Source organism: Alnus glutinosa, chromosome 9 (assembly GCF_958979055.1).
Source record: "Alnus glutinosa chromosome 9, dhAlnGlut1.1, whole genome shotgun sequence".
Lineage (NCBI taxonomy): Eukaryota > Viridiplantae > Streptophyta > Magnoliopsida > Fagales > Betulaceae > Alnus > Alnus glutinosa.
Genome location: NC_084894.1, coordinates 2,571,816 through 2,593,445, shown reverse-complemented (window position 1 = coordinate 2,593,445; position 21,630 = coordinate 2,571,816). Strand labels below are relative to the sequence as shown.

The window sequence follows — 21,630 nt, the reverse complement described above, 5'->3', positions numbered from 1 at the left end:
TAACGTGGCGGCTCTTCATTTCCTGCTTTTATGTACCTTAGTGGTAAGGTAGGTGGTTTTTCATTTCATGCATTTGTTGTAATTATTAACTCACTTTTTTTTAAAGGGTAATTACCTTTTCTCCTCATCAAGTACCAGCCATTGTCAACATGCCTCTATGAACTGACACATCGACCAAAAGAGAGCATCTAACTACTAACTTTACATACTTTGTTCCCCTCCGTCAGGGAATCCCGTTAATTTGAACGGAATATTTCATTTTTGGGCATTAATTTTAGTTTAAAGACCAAAATGTCCTCCAACAGTAATTAATAAAAAAAAAAATATTAAAATTAATATGTTTAAAAAAGTTGAAGGCATTTATGTCATTTTTAAATTTGAGTTAGGGTATTTCAGCCTTTTTACGAATTAAACTGACGGAAGGGGACAAAGTATGTAAAACTGGTAGTTGGATGCTCTTTTTTTGTCGAAGTGTCAATTCATGGAGCCATGTTGACAATGACTGGTAGTTAATAGGGAAAAAAAGTAATTACCCATTTATTTAAATAATGGAAACCGATCAAATGGGTGAGAGAGGAAACAATTTCCAAATATGTGTTAATTTTAATAATTAAGTAGGCCATTACAAAAAGGCAACCCACAACCAGTTTTCCAAAACTCTTATCATTATTTTTATTTTAAATTATTCTTTAGATATATTATGATTTAAGCATTAGAGTCGATCATCTAGTCGGAGAATAAGCTGGTTCATCCCGATAACTTGTTGACACAGTCCGATGAAAAGAGATGAAAAAAACAACGATTCGTCTCGCGGTCGGTATGATTTGGAGAGCTTCTTTTTTTCTTTTTTTCTTTTTTTTTTCTTTTTTTTTTTTAATTAAATAGGAAAAAGGTCACAATGGCGACTCGTTTGCCTGCAAAGAGAGTGAAGAGACTAGTTAAGGGCCGACCATGCGCTCATGATGAGACGGGAGTCCAAATTTTCACCTGGGCTGGGCCTCACTCACCAGCTTTGTCCCAACCTTCCAATTAGCCTAAACTACCCCCCGCAGCCACAAAAGGTCAAAACTCTTTCTTAAAAAAGATTATATATATAGTTTTTAGGGGAAAAAAATTATAAAAATATTATGAAAAAATAAAAAACTTAACAAACAAGACTAGATTACCAGAAACCAAATGATTAGAAGAAAAGAAAAATTAATAATCAACGTTTACACTCTGAATGACCGACCACCACACCCAATCTCCTCGCGACATGATCACGGACCTCGACGCCCATTGGCCCGTCCTCCGCACGCTTGTCATTTCGTGTGAGTTTACCACTGCCCAAACCTAGGCAGAACCGTTATTAGCACTTCCAAAAGGGACAAACCGGGAATGTCAGGGAAACACGCTCAGCCAATGGGAGCCCTCCACGTCTCCCCTAATCAGTAAAGAGCGTTCGTTGGCAGAGAACGAAAAGCCATTTTAAACTACAAAAACACAGAGGCACACAAACAAAACTCATCTCTCTCTCTCTCTCTCCCCTCGGCTTTGCTTTCTCTCTCCTCGGCGATCCCAAATCCGGTAGGGTTTGGGTTTTCGATCCGATTTCGAGTTCTGATTATCGCTTGGATCTGTTGCTTCTTTTCGTTAACGATTCGAATCGTTGATTTTTTTTTTTATTATTATTATTTTGAACGCAGGTTTCGTTTCCGATGCGACCGTGAGGTGAGAGATCGGTCTTGGAGGTTTCGTTTCTGAGGATTTTCGTGCCCACCTCGCGAGCAGGTTGGGGTTTTTTGTTTGTGTATGTGTGTATATTTGCTTGTATAGCTTCTCGTTGGCGATTATTATTATTATTTTTGTAAGTCATGGCGATTATTTTTAAGGTTTTAGTAAAACATGTAATTTTGATTGTGGAATTGTTAAAATTTTGAAGTGTTGTGGTTAAAAGCAAGTAGATTTGCATTTAAAAAAATCAAACTTCTTTTATTTTTATTTATCAAAAGTTTGAATTTTTTAAATGCAAATCTACTTGCTTTTTGGAGAGAAAAATTGAGACTTTTTTGTTCGTAATTTGGCACAGAAGAGAAAATTCAAATCGCTATCTCAACTGGGTCGTTAGTGACGATGCTAATTCCATAAACTAAGTGCGTTTTGGGTTCAAAAGGTCTTGATTTTCAGTCTTCTAATGAAGTGCTTATATCCTCCAGTATTTCTGTACATATATGCGTAAATATAGGATGTATATGTTCGTATAGAATTTACGGGCTTGTTTGTTTCGAGTATTGTGGGGGAAGTTTTTGTTTATTTTTTGTCAAAATTTAAAGGTTTTATGTGGGATATGCACATACAGTCTTGGGTACACTGAGGAAGATATAGGAAAACCTTTGGAAGTTGGGTTCTTAGATAGCCTGCCACTCGTGTGCTGCTGGAAAACTTGCGTTTCACTGAGAGATTTGTGACTTAAATGTGATGCATGTGTATTTAATAGTTATTCATGTATGGGCACATTGCTATGTTTGATACCAACAGATAAAGATGCTATTTTTTTTTGCCACCTTCATTAGATTATAACTTGAACAGTTTCTAAGTAGTGAAGAAATGTGAATATGGTATCTGTACCAGTAGGGCTAGGTTTTGATTTATAGAAGTAAATTGATTATACATATTTTGGGTCAAATAATGGGGATAGTGATTAGTGTGGGACTGCCTACCTTTTTATCAATCATGACTCTATATCTTAAAGCGATTATTTAAGGGAAACCTTGAACTTATAGTTATGGGGCGGGGTGGGGGAGGGGGTGATAAGGAAGAAGAAGGTATAAGTAAAGTAAATTTATTAAAAAGTTCCAAGGGCGCAACTCAAGCAATATCAAGAACAAGGAAAAATAGCACAAAAATCTACGAAGTTAGATATTGAGAAGGACGTTAACATACATACACCCAAAGTGGGATTTAAGAAAACCAAGCTGTAGATTGAAGCTCATCTTCTCACAATCATTGAAACTTCGAACATTCCTTTCTCTCTAAATGCACCACATTAAACTAGAAGGGATTGCATTCCAAATAACATTAAGATCATTCTGACTAAACCTTGTTTTCCAACACACTAGGAGACCCACCAGCCATATAGGCATAAGTCACTCTACTCCAAACATCTTAGAAACCACATTCCACAAGTCTCTTGTAATATCACAATGAAGAAAGAGGCGATAAGGAGTTTCCCCGTTTCTTTTGCACATACAACACTAATCTATCACTGTGATGTGACTTACGAAGGTTATACATAGTGAGGATTTTCCCCAAGGATATTGTCCACGTGAAGAATGCCACCCTCAAAGGAGCCTCGGACCTCCAAATGCTCTTTTAAAGGAAAAAGTGGTCAATGTTGGGGAGGTTCCCCTGCGCCTGGATTCATCCCTGTGAAGGCTCCATTTCTAGGTTTGCACTTGAAAGACTGAAAGTCTAACTAATTTCTTGAAAACAGATTGGTAGCTCTCTTGATTGATTGCTTGAGTGACTAATTATGAGAGTTTTAAAGAGTGAACAATCCATTTTGTTGGGTGACTAATTATGAGAATTTTAAAGAGTGAACAACGCATTTTGTAATTTTAAACCCAGTGTTTAATGACTCTTCAAACCCCCATAATCATCCTTAGAGAGAAACTTAAACCTCAAGTAGTTCTTTTATTAGGTTGATGACATAGGGCGTTGGATTGTGGGAGAATGGGTCCAGGGTATTTAGTTGTTTAGAAGATAATTAGGTAGGGCTTCATTGCATCCAACCATCTCTCCTTACTGAGCACATGCCAATCTCCATACTTTAGGCTTGGGGGACTTTGTTATTGTGGCCGTTTCTGTTGCTCGTTGATGATTCTAGCCCCAATCCTATGGAACTGTTTTTGGGTTTTTGATTTGTAATGGGTGGCAGTGGGTTGAGAGAGGAGAGAAAGTGGTAGAGAGAGCTTGAGGGGAGAGTGAAGGGACAAAGAGAAGAGAGAGGTTGTGGGGAGAAGAGAGAAAAGACGAATTTAGTTGGGAGAGTATATTGCATAGAACAAATTTTCTGTTAGTGAAAGAAAAGCAACAGGAAGGAAGGATTTGATTAGAACAGTCTGAAAGAACTGGGTATAGCTAAGAAAAATTGAAAATCCAGGTACTAAAATAGAATCAGGTGGTAAAAAATTTCCTTAAGAATATTTTTATGTTTAGTTTGTTTAATGAAAACGTGTGTCATTTTTGTGATTCAAAATGTATGTAAAAGCGAATTAGATTTAAAATGCTTTTGTCTTTGTGTTCATTATGCATATTTATGCGTATAGAGGATGTAGCCAGATGTACTCTTCCCCTTATTAATTTGTTATTGTTGTTAGATTTTCAAGTGATTTTTGGTGCAGGAGAGTTGAAAAGATGGACCACGATGAGACAGGATGCCAAGCTGCCCCTGAAGGTCCCATTTTGTGCATTAACAACTGTGGCTTCTTTGGAAGCGCAGCTACTATGAACATGTGTTCCAAGTGCCACAAGGATATTATGTTAAAACAGGACCAAGCTAAGCTTGCTGCTTCATCGATTGGAAGTATTGTGAATGGATCATCAAGCAGCAATGAAAATGAATCTGTTGTTGCTACTGTGGAGGTCCAAGTCAACTCAGTGGAGCCAAAGGCCATCTCTGTGGGACCATCCTTTAGTTTTGGTTTTGGCTCAGGGGAGAGTGGTGAGGCAAAGCCGAAGGAAGGTCCAAATCGCTGCACCAGCTGTAACAAGCGGGTTGGTTTAACAGGATTCAATTGTCGGTGTGGTAACCTTTTCTGTGCAGTACATCGCTATTCGGACAAACATGACTGCCCCTTTGATTATCGCACTGCTGCTCGTGATGCTATAGCTAAAGCCAACCCCGTTGTCAAGGCAGAGAAACTTGATAAAATCTAAATCTGATGGGGTGGAGTTACCATGTGTTTGAAAAGTGATTCTCATCTTTATCCGTGAGGTGACTTCAAGTTTGCTGCATATCTTATTGGTGTCCTTTTATATTGTTATATTTGCTGGTGGAGGCATGGCATTAGGACATCTCTGCACTTTGAAGAACTCTATATTTCTAGTGATTGGCGAGAATTTATGTGTTGGCTCCAGTGTCTAAAGTTTAATCTATGCTGGTTTGATGGACATTGTCATGGTTAGCTTTGTAATTTGTCTATTCTAATTTCCTTATGGCATCTCTCTTGTAGTACGTGTCAGAATGGTTTGTGCAATTCTCAGACGATTTGGACAACATCCGTCAACATTCCTGTGGCAGCATTGTAAATTATCCATTGCATTCTCTTAGTTATGAATTTCACTGGGGAACCCATATTGTGATGTATAAAATTGTGTGAATTGTGTGATTGCTAGAGCTTCCCCTGAAGTTCTTTTAAAGCCATTAGTTGTGAAAAATATATTCTTAGAGTAATGCTATACGTCATACTTTTATTTACTTTTATTTCACTTTGTTGATGTGACGTTAGTAAACAATCATTTTATTAGTCTGTTAATAATAATAAAAAAAAATTCTAAGAGTTGATTAGCAATATTATACAAAGTGGAATAAAAGTATGGTATATAACATTTTTCTATTCACATTTTTTGTATCTTGTAGGCAATCGATCTCATTTCATCTCTCTTTTCTTTTCTCTTCTCATTTTTGGTTTTGTGCTAAGAATGCTGCTTTGAAAAGGTGTATGATTAGCGGTATGATTGGCAGTATTATACAAAGTGGAATAAAAGTATGGTATAAAACATTTTTCTATTCACATTTTTTGTATCTTGTAGGCAATGGATCTCATTTCATCTCTGCCTCTTTTCTTTTCTTTTTTCATTTTTGGTTTTGTGCTAAGAATGCTGCTTTGAAAAGGTGTAATGCTACTTTTTAAACTTATTTATCATATGATTCATATTGACTGACATAGAAGTGAATTTCTATGTCAATCGCTTAAAACATACTATGCCAGTTGATTTGGGCGACTCTACTAGCCATTGAATCCATTCTTGTCTGCTGCGTATGCAAATTTTGCCTTCAGATATTACTCTTTCATAGTAGTATTTTATTTTTAAAAAATGATACACATACATCTCTTACTCATCTCAATACAACTAAATTTTAAATCCACCATTAAATTTATGGAACTAACATTAAAAATGAAATGGTAGAGACAGGTTTTCAGCTAAAAACTGTTGTCAGGATTCCAGAGCAATCTCTCTAGATTCAGCTTCCAAATATTTACAGATCCTCTCCATAACCTCTCTTCCCGTAGCACTATTCTTCACAACTTTCTCCCCACATCGTTGCTCCACCATTTCTGCAATTGATGCCAGCGCAGATAATGGCTTTATATGTATACTCGTCTCCTGCCTGCAAATCGTCCACCCATTTGGATTATCTGGGTGGGGGTCGTACCGGATCTTCTCCTCCACTTGTATGAAATTCTCAAGACTAACATTTCTGGAAGTGAGTTGCATTGACCGTGATTGGGCGTCCACAGTCGTTGATTCAACACAGTGGCAGATGTCCTGACCGACCATTTTCCGTATGAACCATGGTCCGGGGAAATGGACAGTGACTGCACGAGTGGTGTAAAGCTGCTGAGATATATGGTCGAGCTTGCAGCTCAGTGTGTCAACTTCAAGGATATGGTTTAGTATGCGCCTGTTTTCATGGTCAGTAAACTTGCGCCAAGATGCAGAGGTTACCCGCTCCCATGGGTGCTTGTAAATGTACTCTTGTGTGTATGCTTTAACCATGATGTTTTTTTCTTCTTTTTTTTGCCCTCTCCCTGATAAAGAAACACTAATTTAGAATCTTAGATTGCAAACTGAAAGAGTCAAGACCACATGTTCAGGGTCTCTCATTTACCCTGAAAACTGACTTTTAGAAAAATGATGTTAAGAGTTTATATACACATGGTTAATATTTCATTTAAGTCGTGTGGAACACTTGAGATTATGACAGAAACCTTCTTCTGTATCTCCAAGAATTAGTGAGATGACCAAAATTCACAATATAAATGGGTCTTAAAGGGAACTCAAAAGAAATTCCGTTTAACAAGCAGTCGAAGTCTAATATGAGCCTTTACACAAACCTAAAAGCACGCCTATGCATTAGATAAAGAAAGGGAGGGAACAGAATGAGTCATCCAGGAACTTGAAATCCATCATTAATATTATATTCTTTATATCAAGCCTTTATTGTGAAAAGCATTTCTACAATTACTAAAAATCAAGGGTTAAATATCTTTACCCCTCAAACTATTATTCATTTATAAATTATCCCTATGAGTTATTGCATGTCATATTCAGTCGTATTAAACTACCATTCGTTAGCAAGAAGTCCATATGTTAGTCAAAATTGTGAAAAAAAAAAAGACGAAAAATATCATATAAGTTTAGAAACTAATTTTACATAATACCCTCAAAATTAAAATTTTCTTTTTGAAAAAAAAAACCTTATGGGTAGCCGAACTACCCCAATACCTAGAGGTAGTGGTTGGACCATCTCTATATGATTCAGGGTGGCCGAACCACTTTCAATAATTAGATTGGTCACCCCTAAATGTTTCAGGAGTAGTTTGCCGCAAATAAACAAAGGCTACCGCTTCAAAATTTTAAATGTATTCAAGCTATGTAAAGACCCGTCATTTTATTTTATTTTATTTTATATATATAATATATATCCTTTCTTATGTTATGAATTAAGAAGGTGAAGAATGGGGTAGGATCAAAGTCATCACAGTTTGTTTCTGTGACAACAAATTCTGAGTTCTTTGCACGATGATTTCCACACTTATTTTGAAGACCAAGACCAACACTTCCTGCCTACACACATCCAGCAACACGCACACACACAAACTGACACACTTGCGTTTGATCTTCTACAAAATCTAAGTACGTACAGCCCAATTGGAGCAAACCAGAAAATACAGGAACTACAGAGAATATAATGATGACCCAGAAGAGCAGAGAAGCAATTAACGAAATGCATTAATGAAAACAGAGCATCATACCTCACAATATTCATAAGCTCCTGCTGTTGCAATTTGCAAAGAGTGAATGGCAGTCCCCTTAGATCTCATATAAAGTAGGAGAAAAAGAAGAGCGAATGTTAAAGAATATGCTCAGCATGTCAGCATAAATAAAATGAGTAGCAAAGAATATACACTAATTCCCTGCCTCTCATGAAGTTTATTGCAAAAATGGGATGTCAGTGTCAGACGAAATTGCTCTTTTGTACAAGGTCAAGGACTCGGGAAGTCCTAAGGTACAAGCACATAAAGCTAGAGTTGCAGGATTTGTAAACGTGTGAAATACAGAGGAAACAAGCTTCTTTGAGAAACATTTTTTTTATTATTTTCTTTAAACAAAGTGTTATAAAGACAATAAGCAGTAAGCGAAAGGCAACTACTTGTAGTAAAAAAGTTTAGCGAAACTAGAACGTTTAATGACTTTAATAGGGCATATAACAGAGTAAATAATTTACTTAATCGCAACGAGAAAAAATCTTAAATTGCCGATATTGAGAACAGTCAAAGCTCTATCTCTTCACCTCTAATAGAAAACAGAATATCTTAATCTTATCAACTAAATAGAATGATAAGTTGAAGTAGACGTGAATAAAAGTCAAAGAATATCCCAACTTTATCAACCAAATGAAAAGATGAGATATAGCAAACGTGAAGTGTAGTGGACCCTATTATAAAAAAACAAAAATTCCGTAGTTTTGGCAACAATAATTTAAGTTACTTTAAATAAAAGCAAGCATGCGAAGGTTTCTTTACAAAAAATAATGATACTTTCTTATTTAACATTTTTGTATGTTGTTCTTCTATAAAAGAGCAACAACCTCTTGAAGAAAGATCATGGAGTGTTAGGACATCAAATGTCAGAACCTTTCCCAAACTCCCACCAAGGAAGGGGAAATAGGACAACGAGGAAAAATAAAAAGAAAATTGTAACTTTCTTTTGAACAGGATTAAGTGTACCCATTATATTTGGTCATTTTTGTATGCTTCAACAAGTTTTGTTGGATAATCCAAGTCCTTGATACAAAAAATATAACCGACTCAATGGAAGGTCTAATTCATGCTCCGAGCTTGGCCCATAGCCAACTTTTGTAGTTTGTAGTTTGTACCCCATTATTTCGAGGGCAGAAGTGGAACTACCCATTGAGTTGCTGCTATGGTTAATCACAGCATAATTCCCATTAATGGATTTCAATTCAGTCTTAACAGTTCAAAGTTGCTTCAAGATAGGAATGCAGCGGCTGTGAGATTTGTCATTGCTTTCTTTGTTGATCCTTTAAGAACAAGAAAACAAAAAAACAAAGCAAAGCAAATAGGCACTTAAGTCAGGGTGAACTAAGCAGGCTTGAAAACAACCTAAGAACAGGGCATATGCCATATTGACAATAGATTAAATGAAGTCTAATTGGTCAAGTTGTTGCTGCTGTAGGGGATGCCACCACATAGCTTTGTTTGATTATCAGAGAATTCATGAAGTTTCTAACGAAGGAGATAGCTTCCAATAAAGTCATAGGAAGAAAGCATTAAATATATATAGCCTCTGGCTAATCTTTCAAGTGGCACAATTTGCTGTATGAAAGCGTACAGATTAACTAATCATAAACCAATTTTCCCAGTACACGCCATCAGATAGTTCTAAAACTAAGTCACATTTAAGCGGTATAAAAAATTTCAACCAATTCCAGAGGGGGAGATCAAGGCTGACCCTCCATAGTGCTACACTCTTACATTCTTTAGTTATTTTATACTGTGAAAGAGCATACAACCCTTAGAGCCAGAACCAGAAAAGTCCAAAATTGCAGTGAAGAAGCTAGATCTAGAGAGCAATCCCACCAGATTCAGCTTCCAGATACTTGCAGATCCTCTCCATAACCTCTCTACCCTTGGCACTATTCTGCACAAATTTTTCAGCACATCGTTGCTCCACCTTTTCTGCCATTGATGCCAGTGCTGACAATGGCTTAATCTGAATGCTAGTCTCCTGCCGGCAAATAGTCCACCGATCAGGGTTATCTGGGTGAGGTTCGTACCGAATCTTCTCCACCACTTCTATGAACTTCTGGAGACTGATATTGCGTGTAGAAAGTTGCATTGATCGAGACTGGGCATCCACAACCGTTGATTCAACACAATGGCAGATATCTTGGCCGATGATTTTGCGAACGAACCATGGTCCTGGGGCATGGACGGTGATTGCTCGAGTAGTGTAAAGCTTCCCAGATTGAGGATCAAGCTTTCGGTTCAATGTGTCAACTTCAAGTATATGGGACAATGTACGCTTGTTCTCGGGGTCAGCAAACTTGCGCCAAGATGCAGAAGTAACCCGCTCCCACGGGTGCTTGTAAACGTATTCTTGAGCGTACGCTTTAACCATTACCTTCTTCTTTGTCACTCTTCACCCAGATAAAAAGAAAACAAATGAAACCTAGATAAAGAAACAAAAAGTTAGCCAACTAATGAAAACCTAAGAGCAAATGTTAAGGGATAGTTTGGTTTCTAGTTGAAAAAAAAAAAAAACAAAAAAAAAACCAAATGAATGCCAAAACACTTTTGTCAAAGAAAGAGGACCCTACAAGACCAGGAAAACCCTTTCCCTCGCATGTGTTCTATAAATCAAAGCCCAGAAATCAACCCATTCGGTTCTGCGATTTCAAATCTTTTGGTACTCAAAAAGTACTAAAACAAAAAACCTTGAAACAACAAAACCACCCAATAAACACAGAAGAGCTGGTAGATACAGATTATACAGCTTATCAAACCAGAGGCACTTGCACAACTGTGATTATCTTTGATCAATTCCTATCAGTGATGGCTTCGGAGGAAAGCCACACTTTCGCTTTGGAGTATCCAGAATACACACATAAAATGACAGAACAGTAACCATCATTCTAAACACGAATTCAAAAACATGTCAATCAACAAATACAATCTGATCATGAGCCACTACTTTAAAGTTCTTTTGTTTTTAATAAGTAATCGAGATGTATATAAAAAGCGCAAGCTACCCCAGGTACACAGGAAGAAAAAGCACCTAGCTAGATGGAGAAAAAAAAAATCGTGAAAATTATGCACAAAAGGGGAATCAAAAGCCGTTGTCCGAAGATACATAGAACTACTTGGTCATTAGGATAGTATTACAGTTTCCTTTTTCCTTTTTTCCGGCTGAACACTTTTTTTTTTTTGGATGAATCAAAACTTTTATAACCAAAATCAAACATTACATCTCTCCAGAAACTAGATACACCCCAAAAACAGGGAACACTTCACAACAAGCTCAATGCTTCAACTTGAATAACAGGAGAAAATTGAAAACCAAGCAAACAAAACAGCAGGATTATAACATCCACATTTCCAAAAGCTGGGTAGCAAGAGGAGATCTCTTGAACTTTCGGGCTGAAAACTACATTACTATTATGGTTGGATATTAGACAGTAAATATCTTTCTTTTCCCATTTTCTTCGTTTAATTAAAAAATTAAAATAATAATAATAATAAAAAGCTTCTAAATCAAGAAACATCAAACAACTCTACGTGATTTGTATTTGGTACCCAACAATAAATCTATTAATCAGTAAGAAAGCTAACCATAACCAATTTCTACTTCATTCTCCTTTATTGTTTTGGGCAGGATAGTTTATCAGATTCAATTGTTTCAGGTACAGAACAAGAAGCTGCTAAATCACCGTATATCCCAAAAACTTAAGCCGATAGGAAAGAATAATTTTAATCATTTAATTTATATTTTAACACCACAACACATTGAACACTTAATTAAAATGGAAGGTAAATTATGGAGATAAAATTTGAACTCATGAACTCTACCCCATTTATCCTAAAAGTTTAATCGGATAAGAAGAGATGAATTTAATCATTTAATTTAGTTTATATTTTATCAGTAGAAGCAGACGGTAGAGACCTTCCTCTATACTGAGGGCCTAAACAAACAAAATTATGGCCAAAAATCATAACCCAAATGGATCTCAGAAAAACATCAGAAACCCGTCATCTATTTATTTCACCCATCTCAACAGAGATTATAAAGGCAATCACCTAGCTTCAAATGCGTTTTGAATCTGCACTTTGGTCTTACAGATACCCAAGAACCCATAAATAAAATTCCCAAAAAGCAAAAACAATATAAAAATAAAAAATAAAACAGAACAGAGAAAGTCAACAACTTGAAAAGCCCAAGTTATCTAAGAAAAAAACCCATCAATATTGTAATTCATAGAAGATACAAATGTTTGCTTTCGATCTTCTTTAACTAAATAACAGTTTATACCAAAAAAAAAAAAACTGAGAGAGAGAGAGAGAGAGAGGAAACGAAGAAGATAGTTATAAATCAGAGAGTACCTCAGAGAGTTTAGCGGTAATCAGATGCCGCAGACAACGAACGAAAAGTCCAGGGATCGCAGAGCAACAAAGGAGAGGTGTTTTTTGATAATCCCAAACGATGTTTCTGTTCTACTGCGAGTACCGTTTAGAATCAGATTAAAGGACTTTGGCTGTCCTAAAAGTACAAGATGTTTAGATGGGTATAGCCAGCCCATGGGTATTCTTTATTCTATTTTCTTTCTTTTTTTTTAAAGTATGGCTCTTGGACCAGGTTGAAATTGACCATGGGCTGGCTAGCAAATAGCACCAAGAAAATGAAAGGTCCAGACCAAGCCCAATCTTCTTCTTCTTCTTCTTCTTTTTCTTTTCTCTTTTTTTCTTTTTTTTTTTTTAAGGAAAAGGTTACAAGGAATGATTGTTCTCACTCCTGATTCGAAAGGAAGATAGATCGAGTGAACAATCCTATAAACGGAAAATGGTTGGATTCCCTAACAACAGACCCAAAATGAAATACAACAATGCGGAAATATAAACAAATGTTAGAAAATAAGTCAAACAAGTGACATGGTCTTCTCAAGAGACTACACAAGGCGATTACATAAGAAAAATGAGTACAGATTAAGGCGAGTCTATATAAACTCCCGCTTAGATACAGCAACAACCACCAAAAAGAGACTGAAGTCAAATATGTACTGACATAGTTTGATGCAATGACTAAATGGTAGAGAGGTACCAATACAAATTCTTTTTCCTTTCCTATACTAAGAGAAAGCTGACGTGTTATCAAAAGTTTAGGGAAGCACTTTAGAGCCTTCACAATGAATTCTTTACTTCTAGCTATTCTCTAATTTTTTTAAAAATAAAAAATAAAAAACTCACAAAATACACCATTTTACAAACTCTCTAGTCAATGTTAAATTTAACTTTTGTAAGCAATGCTCTCTAAATGTAAAGAGTCCAAAAGTTAAAGCTAAATATTTTTTAATGTTCTTTCTCTTTCATATTTTTTCTTATTTCCTCTCAATTAAAGTAAATTTTTAATGCAAAGATTCAAAAAGTTGGTTTCATAAATGAAATAGAATATTTAGTTGAAGTACACAAATATATAGAGAGTTTGATATTTAGTGATTTTAAAAAAAATGGCTAGTTAAATCAACTAAAGTAGATTTTTAGAGTCAGATTTAAAAAATTTTAAAGAGTTCAATGTGAATACTCTTAGCTTTCTTATCCTAGTTTTATTCAAAAAAAAAAAAATGCTTTCTCTCTCTTTACCTAGCATTGATTTGAAAGAATAATTTAATGATATTCAGAAAAGATAAAGAAAGGTATTATAAGGTGTATAATTTGTCTTTGAATAAAGAAGAAAAAATAGTTTGATTTAATTTTTTAAAATAATAAAGAAAATTGCTAATAGTGCTTCGTGAATTAAGAGAGTTTTGGGTACGTACTTCAGGGCTCCTAGCAGCCCAAGCCCATTTTTATGTTGGTATTTGATTAAAAAAATAAAGGAAGGAAAAAAGAAAAGGTTAGCAATAGATGAGGTTGGGTCCAATTTGTTACGTTGTTTACTATAGAGTAGAATCCTAAACTCGGCTTTACGTTATTCCTTTAGAGATTTGCTTGCTAGGGGAGGGAGGTCTCACGCCTCCCTCCTTCCGGTCTTTCGTTCTCCATGCTCCTAAGCTTGGAGATTTTGTCCCTCTTTGGCTTTATCAGTGAATGATTTTTTTGTCCCTACCACTAGGGTAGGGTGTTTTGTTCCACCCGGGCCAGTTCAGGTGGTGGCTAGTGTTCTCCTGATCCTTTTGGGGTTGTGTAGTGTTTCTTTTGTTTTTTGTTTGTTTTTTCTTTTCTTTGGCAAGAAATCTCTAGTGGCTTTGTTGGTTTTGGAACCGGTTGTTCTTCGAGTCCCCAATGTATTTCGCCTTATCTAGTAGTGATTGGTAAAGTTTTATTTATGAGTTAGATCTATGCGTTTTTATCGGAGATCTCCTATCATGCGCTGCCTAGCTGTCTTTGACACCGCATTCCGATCCGACTGTCTCCAGCTGCGGCCGTGTCGCTATTTCCTGACCGGCACATGGCTTGCACGCGCTGGGGAACTTGCTTCCCGGATCAGCGCGTGAGGGTCATGCCTCACTTCTCAGGCCTGGTTTGTGATTGTTGGTGGTGGTTGGGTGCTGCTAGGAGTCTTGGGAGAGGGCTCGTGCATTTAAGGGTGTGCACAGGGCGAGGCGGGGCCGATTTCCGCCCTTTTTTACCCCGCCCCGCATCACTGCGGGTTGCGAAAATCGCACCCGTAGCCGCAACTGGGTTTACTGAAGCCGCAGGTTCGCGGGGGGATGCAAGGAGGTTTCTACGGGTGCGGGTTTTACGGGTTTTGCGGATTTTGGAGGGAGATCGATCTTAGTTAGAAAGGCGGAGGAGATCTGAGTCGATCTAGGAGATTAGAAGTGATTAGTGGAGGAGGAGAAGAAGAAAAAGAAAAAGACCAGTAAATGAAGAAAAAGAAGGATATGGGGCAGTAAACTAAATGAAAGACAATAACTGAAGAAGAAGAAGGATATGGGGCAATTTCATAAATGAAGCCAATAAATGAAGAAGAAGGCACGTGGACTTTTGGTTCTAGATCCTTCCGGCCTTCCTATTTTACTTCACACTTTTCACACTTTTATCATTTTTCTCCTTACAACTATATTTTTTTTTTTGTTTTGTTTTAAGAACTTATGTAAATAAACCCACACTGCAACGCAAGTCTGCCAAGTCGCATGGGTATTTGTTCAAAACAGCTGTAAGCCACTTTCCTGTAACCAACGCATGGCTTCTAGCTGTAGGCTATTTTGACCAGAGACTGCCACGTACCCTTCTTTCTAGTTCTAGAGCCTTCTATAATTTTCTCTGCAAGCCCTTCTCTTTTCATTTCTTTAGTCGTCTTCTTCCTCAAAGTTAGATAACGAAGAGAAGATCAGAACATAAGCTGAACAAACTCAACGAAGAGTGAAGAGAAGAGCAAAGAAGAGAAGAACAAAGAAGACTTTGGAGGCTGCGGCGTAGAGAAGAATGAAGAAGACTGCGTTTTTGTTTTGTTTTTTTTTTTTTCTCCTTGCTGCGGCGCAATGGGGGGGAGGGGTTAGGGTTTTTTGTTCAAATTTGTTGTATAAGTATAAGATGCAGGGTGGGGCGGGGACCCGGGGATTTTTCATCATGCGACCCGAGACCCGCCCCTCCCCGCACGGTTTGAGGAAAACTCAAACCGTGACCTCACAAAACAACATGAAAACCAAAAATCATGGGGCGGTTGGTGCGGGTCGGTGCGGATCCACAGGTATTTGCCCACCCCTACGTGCATTGTCCGTGCCGACTCAGGCGATGGTTGGCTCTTTTTCCGACGATGGCAGTGGATGTTTTTTTGTTTGGTTTTTGTACATTCTTTCTTTTCATAGTGTATCATTGCAATAGACTGATTTTGTATGGGCTTTTAGGTGGCTTTTTGCTAGACCATGCCTCTTATCTTTAGATGGGTTTGTTTTTTGGAAGCCCAAATGTAAGTTCATGTCTTATTAGTCTATTGTATTTGATAGCTGCTTTAAATCAAGTTTTATCCTGACTTAGTGGGTGGAGATTCTTCATCTCTGGTCACTGTGATGGCCTTTGAGCTGTGCTTTCGCCTTCGGACGATAAATTCATTTTCTGTTTTTAATCTTGTATTTGTGATGTCCTTTAGATCATTGTAATCCCCTTTTGGGGCTGTTCTCTTCTAATGAAGGTGATGTTTCAAACTGTTCAAAAAAAAAAAAAAAAGAATCGTGACCCTGAAAAGAGAATTGGTGGGCATGGAATGCATACCTTATCTCACAAATTAAGGAATGGAATCAGGATATTTTATCGAGAAATGCTATAACTCATTCTTGTGTCTTTCTAAAGTATTTCTATGTTAACATAGCATTCTATATTTTTTAATAAAAACATGAGAAAAAAAATGAAGCTGTAGTTTTTCTTTATTAAAAATAGGATGTCATGTCAGTATAGAAAGATCCAAAAATGACACTAGAAAGAACTCTAACTTTCCTCTATATATATGTGTGTGTGTCAAAGTATGAATAAGGAGTTAAGCCCTACTTTTAAGCATCTATGTATATAACTTAATAAAAAATAAAAAATAAAGATATATGATCGATTTTGAAAAGCAACATTGGTTTCGTCCATGGCCTAAAAATCGTTGGGCCAAGCTGACAAATCGGATGAATTGGATCCTTGAATGACGCGCATGAGCGCGTTGGCATGTATAGCATGTGTATCTGACACGCTGGAAGATTGTCGGCACATGGCAGCGCTCGGCACGTGGGAGCACCAGCAGAAACTTTTGGATGCTTGTGGGGGCGTGTGGGTGCTCAGATGGCAGTGATCTCTTTTGTTCTGGGACGGCCGTCGTAAGATTTGTCGAAAGGCGCCATGCACCACTAAGGCAATTGGCCGAGCTTGGCGGCATGTGGCTACACAAACAGAAGCTTTGAATATAATATTTTTTTTATATACTTCTTTTCATTTTATTTTATTTTCATTTTTATATACTTCTTTTCATTTTAAGCTACTTATACACCTATGGAAACAATAATTTGAATATTTGTGTCACTATGTTAAGCAATGTATTGGTGTATAACCTTTAACCGGCCTATACTAAAAGTGCAATGAATATGTCTTTAAGTTTTACAATTAAATTATCATGAAGGATTCGGCGCATAATGCGAGTTAAAGGCCAGTAATATATAACAATATTCTTAAAACTTCTAATTTTGACGTAATATATATAATATTGTAACTCGCCCTTACGAAAAGTATCATTTTGTTTAGAGTTGCAACCTGAGTCAGATTATAACATTGAAGTGGACAGAATCTGTCATTTGTCTTACGTGACAAAGAACAATATATACGCAATACATAAATAATAAGGTTGCTACTTAAAAGCATCCATAGTGGGTTATTCAAATTTTTTCCAAAATTTAGCTTAAAATATAAAAAAACTTTTGTTATTTGAAGTACTACTTAATTTTAACAAATTTCATACATCAAACTCTCCAAATATTTCTCTATTTCAACTATATATTACTTCTTACAAATGAGGAGGGAATAAAAGTGAAAAGAGAGAGAAATGATTAAATATTCAATAGCTCACGAAATTTGTCAGCTAAATTTGAAGTGAAATTCTGACAATAGCTGAAATAGAGAAATTATAGAGTTTGTTGAAGTTAACTTTTTTGATTTTTTTCACCAAATTTTAGTGAAAATTTTGAAGTAAGAGAGCTCAGTATAGATGCTCTTAGGAGAGAAGTGTAATTTATCCAACGCAAAAACAAAATCAACGCAAAAGTAGAACACCAAAATGCAATTACTAAAATTGAATCTCTACAACTAGCCAACAAGACTGCGTTTTGATGAGAAATAATCCTATGACATATAATCATCCCCAAAAGGAACTTAGAGAACGAAAAAATGAATCCTTTATGAAGGGTAAAACTCGAAATATAAAAATGATAAAAATGTCAATACAGTCACTTAAAGTAGAAATTCATATATAGTACTCCTATCCATGATCCAAAAATTTAGCAATATGGGTACTCTTCTGCATACAAAATTTGGGTCATCATACTTCAACTCATCATCATCATAAAGTCATGACATGGTAGAAAAAGAGGACCCTCTGGATCGGATTTGGCCCAGGTGATTAGAGTCAGTTTTTCAGTAAAGTCAATAGCAAAAACCCTCAACAACAATGATCGAGCGAATTGCTTGAACAAAATAAAACTCAAAGCCTTGCTCCTTGGGGTTTGCTGCAGTGAAACTCAACTCCTATCACTTAAAACATTCAAAACGAAAAAAAGAAAAAAAAAAAAGAAAAAACAAAGAAGCACATGCAGCAAATTGTTCCCTACCATCTTTCTTCCAAACATCTCAGTCATTCCACATTGAGAAAACATTAGGATTCGATCCCTGAGCAGAGTCCCCCGACCATCCCCCATAACTCGCGGAAGGCATATCGTAGTCAACCTTCACGAGTGCAAGTTCATCGGCCGATCCCACTGCATTTCCCGGTGTTGAATTAGGAGCCATGGAGAGCCCATTCCCCAGATATCCTCCACTATTCTCCATCACAGATGACGAAGGACCCATGTTCATCAAACCCTGAAGCAAAGCTGGATGGTTCTGAAGGTAACCGTTGTAAAACTGGGAGTTCTGGTGAAGATAATTAGAACTCGCAGATTGCTGGTGTAAATGGAGCTGTGTTTGGATGTAACTTTGGTATGAAGGGTCTTGCGTGTACTGGTGAGAAATCTCTGGGTTTTGTAGGGTAAGTAAAGGTTGTTGTGGTTGAGGATCAAACGGCTGTTGTTGCTGCATTAGAGGGAATGCTTGTAATCTGCTAGAGCCGCCGCTTGAACTGCCGTATTGAAAGCCGGCCGAGCCAAGGGCGATCATTTCTTCCCGTTTTCTTGAAGACTCGATGGCTTGAGCCTCCTTTAACCTTTTGGCAGCTCCTCCGCCAATGGGGAGAGTGTTGCTTTCGAGAATGCTCTTCACGTCGTAACGATTCATGTCAAAGTTTGTGACTGCATTTAACCCTCTAAACTTTATTGCCGCAATGTCATATGCTTCTGCCGCTTCCTCCTCGGTACCTATATTATATTCAAAATAATTTGTAGTGAAATCTTTGGTTCAACTTTTTTTATTCTTCAATATTTTTAATTAAGGGAATCAACTTATATGAGCTTTCTTATCATATATGAGTAAAGCTATTTAATAGACAATTATATAATTAGAATAAGGTCAGTAAAATTTAGTATTTTCATTAACAATGGCGCTCAAAAAAGAAAATTTAAGTATTCATTTTTATTATCACCTCATCTTATTTGTATAGTAATCTACAAAATAACATTTTTCATTGAGTACTTATATATTATCAGATGTAACTACAAGTTCTTCGGGTTGAGGCATAAAAACTAATTTTTATACTTATATTTGTTTTTAAAGTTCCAATGAGTACATGGAGATGAAATGACTTACTGAAAGTTCCTAGATAAAGATCTTTGTTTCCTGCAACTCTGCCAATCCTCGCTTGCCATCTTCCATGTTGGTGATGCCTGCTTAAACATGTTGCCATGAGAAATCGGGGAGAGAAAGAGAGAGAGAGAGAGAGATTTTAGTACCTTGTAACACCGCGATACATGGATGCGCCCCTAGAGAAGCCACTACTCTTTCTGAAATATATCACCAACAGAAGAAAATAAAGAACTTAGTTGTTCTACTTTGCATGGTTGTTCTAAACACCAAAAATGTAGTAAATTAGTAAATCTGTGCTGCTATGAGCTAATAAATTCCATCTCTTACCTTCGAATCGAGGCCACAAATTCCTGTCTTGTCATGTGCTTCATGTCCTCCAATTCCTTCTCATAGTTACTGATCTGCAACAGCGCCATTGAAATCAGTATCCAAGAGTTTTGTGTCATTAATTAACATATATAGACATGGCAGCATATATAAACTTACTGGAAAATTGGTAGTGGTGGATGTTCCCCAGTACTTCAGTGCAGCAAGATCATAGGCCCTAGCTGCTTTCTCTTCTTTGTCATACCCTCCTACACACACACAAAAAAAAAAAAAAAAAACCTATATGTTCAGCAAATGTTTTTTTTCTTTTTTCTTTTTTTATTTATAGATAAATGTTTTTTCTTTTCAAATACAAAGAAAGTATCAAATTAAAGAAGTGAAGAGATCGAGAGAACCGTACTCACCCAAATAAACTGCAAGAGAAGATGCAAACAAAGAGAACATCATGAAATTAGTGACGCTCGAAATCTTGATTGGATGAGGCAGAAAAGGAAAAAGAAAAACAATATACCCAAATAAATTTTAAGGTTTACCTTGGCGACCTTTCCTTGATTGCCCTTCCCTTCTACAACTATTATCCCAAAGATGAGCTTCATACCTTCCCGTCCATCTATGCCTATATTAATTTGCCCAAAATAACCATGCATAGTTAAAACTTGTAATCAGCTCTTATAAAAAAGAAAAACTAAGGAATAATTTTTACCGTCACCAGTAAATACAGTCATATAACAATCTATTTAGTAGATCGTATTATTCAAGAAACATTGAAATATGAGGAGGAGATGCAAGTGAAACTGCCAACCTTGTTACACCACGATATATTGAAGTTCTTTGCCCAAATGTATCCAAAGTTCTTCTAGGGGCTGCTTCAACAGTATTTGCACTATTATCGCCACTTGTTTCACAAGTACTCGACCCTTTACCACTCCCCATAGACAATGTCAACGACTGCAAATTATTCGCATTCTCTTGAAATTCATAATTATTAGAGGTGGCTACCAGAGTGTTTTCCACTGGCACTAGACTGTTGTTTTGGAATAGATAATCAGAATCATTTGCCTGAATTTCATTGAGGGCAACAAGATCTGACTGATTCTCAGATTTGCTCACGCCTAGAAAATCAGCCACCTTCGGAACTTCACTGCTGCCGTGGGTATTGATCAGATTCCACTCTGCATATTTACAAAATAAGAGAGAGAGAGAGAGAGAGAGAGAGAGAGAGAGAGAGAGAGAGAGAGAGAGAGAGAGAGAGAGAGAAGAGGAAAGAGAAACGTACCTTGGCTATGGAATGGGTTGACCATATTATGATCATTCACTAACCCTAGAGAAAATTGATGAGACTGAGTTGTTTGGAGATGTGGAGGTAAGGAAGAGTGAGTGGGCGAAAGAGGAAAGGAAAGCCAGTTGTTTGAATTCATGGATCCCATATTCTTTGATCACTATGTTTGTTCTTAATTCAGCAAATCAAGAATCTCCTGCAAGTAACAAAATAGAATTAGAATAGACATGGAGCAATAAATACTTGGGGAAAAGAAAGACAGCAGTAAGAGGAAGAACTCTTATGCGTCTGACCAAGACTAGGGTTTGCAGCAGTGCTCAAGACCCTCTCTCTCTCACTCTCTCTCAACTCTATGCTTAAGAGAAAGGAGGAGAAGAGGAGGCTGAAAAGAGAAAACCTTGAGTAAGGTACATAGTACTTAAATTGCCCAAATGGGTTAGCTGCTCCTTTCTAACCCCTTTTGCAAAGGTCTCTTTTGGGCGGTCTAACTCTCTTCACTATATCCCAACGCTTCAAACAATGTCATATTCTATTAGGATAATTGTGAAGAAATAAATGTAATTTAGCAAATTGTTAAACGATTTATATATGATTATT

General features: G+C 36.9%; 3 protein-coding genes across 5 annotated transcripts; 1 reads left to right on the top strand and 2 right to left on the bottom strand.

Moving 5' to 3' along the window:
- The first annotated feature begins 1,435 nt into the window (after positions 1 to 1,435).
- On the top strand, positions 1,436 to 5,371 carry LOC133877337 (zinc finger A20 and AN1 domain-containing stress-associated protein 8). Of its 2 annotated transcripts, none has more exons than XM_062315603.1 (3): positions 1,436 to 1,566; positions 1,686 to 1,770; positions 4,383 to 5,371. In XM_062315603.1, exon 3 carries the CDS (start codon positions 4,396 to 4,398, stop codon positions 4,915 to 4,917), a length of 522 nt encoding a protein of 173 aa, XP_062171587.1. In that variant the 5' UTR covers positions 1,436 to 1,566; positions 1,686 to 1,770; positions 4,383 to 4,395; the 3' UTR covers positions 4,918 to 5,371. The 2 variants fall into 2 exon arrangements, with proteins under 2 accessions (XP_062171587.1, XP_062171588.1); XM_062315604.1 differs by having other exon boundaries at positions 4,359 to 5,371.
- Positions 5,372 to 6,019: 648 nt separating this feature from the next.
- On the bottom strand, positions 6,020 to 6,788 carry LOC133877336 (uncharacterized). The gene has a single exon (XM_062315602.1). It carries the CDS (start codon positions 6,760 to 6,762, stop codon positions 6,199 to 6,201), a length of 564 nt encoding a protein of 187 aa, XP_062171586.1. The 5' UTR covers positions 6,763 to 6,788; the 3' UTR covers positions 6,020 to 6,198.
- A 2,758-nt stretch (positions 6,789 to 9,546) lies between these two features.
- LOC133877968 (AP2-like ethylene-responsive transcription factor PLT2) lies at positions 9,547 to 21,533 on the bottom strand. Of its 2 annotated transcripts, XM_062316433.1 has the most exons (10): positions 21,327 to 21,533; positions 21,031 to 21,229; positions 20,557 to 20,926; positions 20,288 to 20,370; positions 20,159 to 20,167; positions 19,914 to 20,002; positions 19,755 to 19,828; positions 19,574 to 19,624; positions 19,431 to 19,507; positions 17,997 to 19,042 (listed from the first exon to the last, which is right to left on the bottom strand). In XM_062316433.1, the coding sequence occupies exons 2-10, from the start codon at positions 21,179 to 21,181 to the stop codon at positions 18,321 to 18,323; spliced, it is 1,626 nt and encodes a 541-aa protein (XP_062172417.1). In that variant the 5' UTR covers positions 21,182 to 21,229; positions 21,327 to 21,533; the 3' UTR covers positions 17,997 to 18,320. The 2 variants fall into 2 exon arrangements, with proteins under 2 accessions (XP_062172416.1, XP_062172417.1); XM_062316432.1 differs by lacking the exons at positions 17,997 to 19,042; positions 19,431 to 19,507; positions 19,574 to 19,624; ... (5 more) ...; positions 21,031 to 21,229; positions 21,327 to 21,533 and adding exons at positions 9,547 to 10,461; positions 12,390 to 12,553.
- Positions 21,534 to 21,630: the final 97 nt, after the last annotated feature.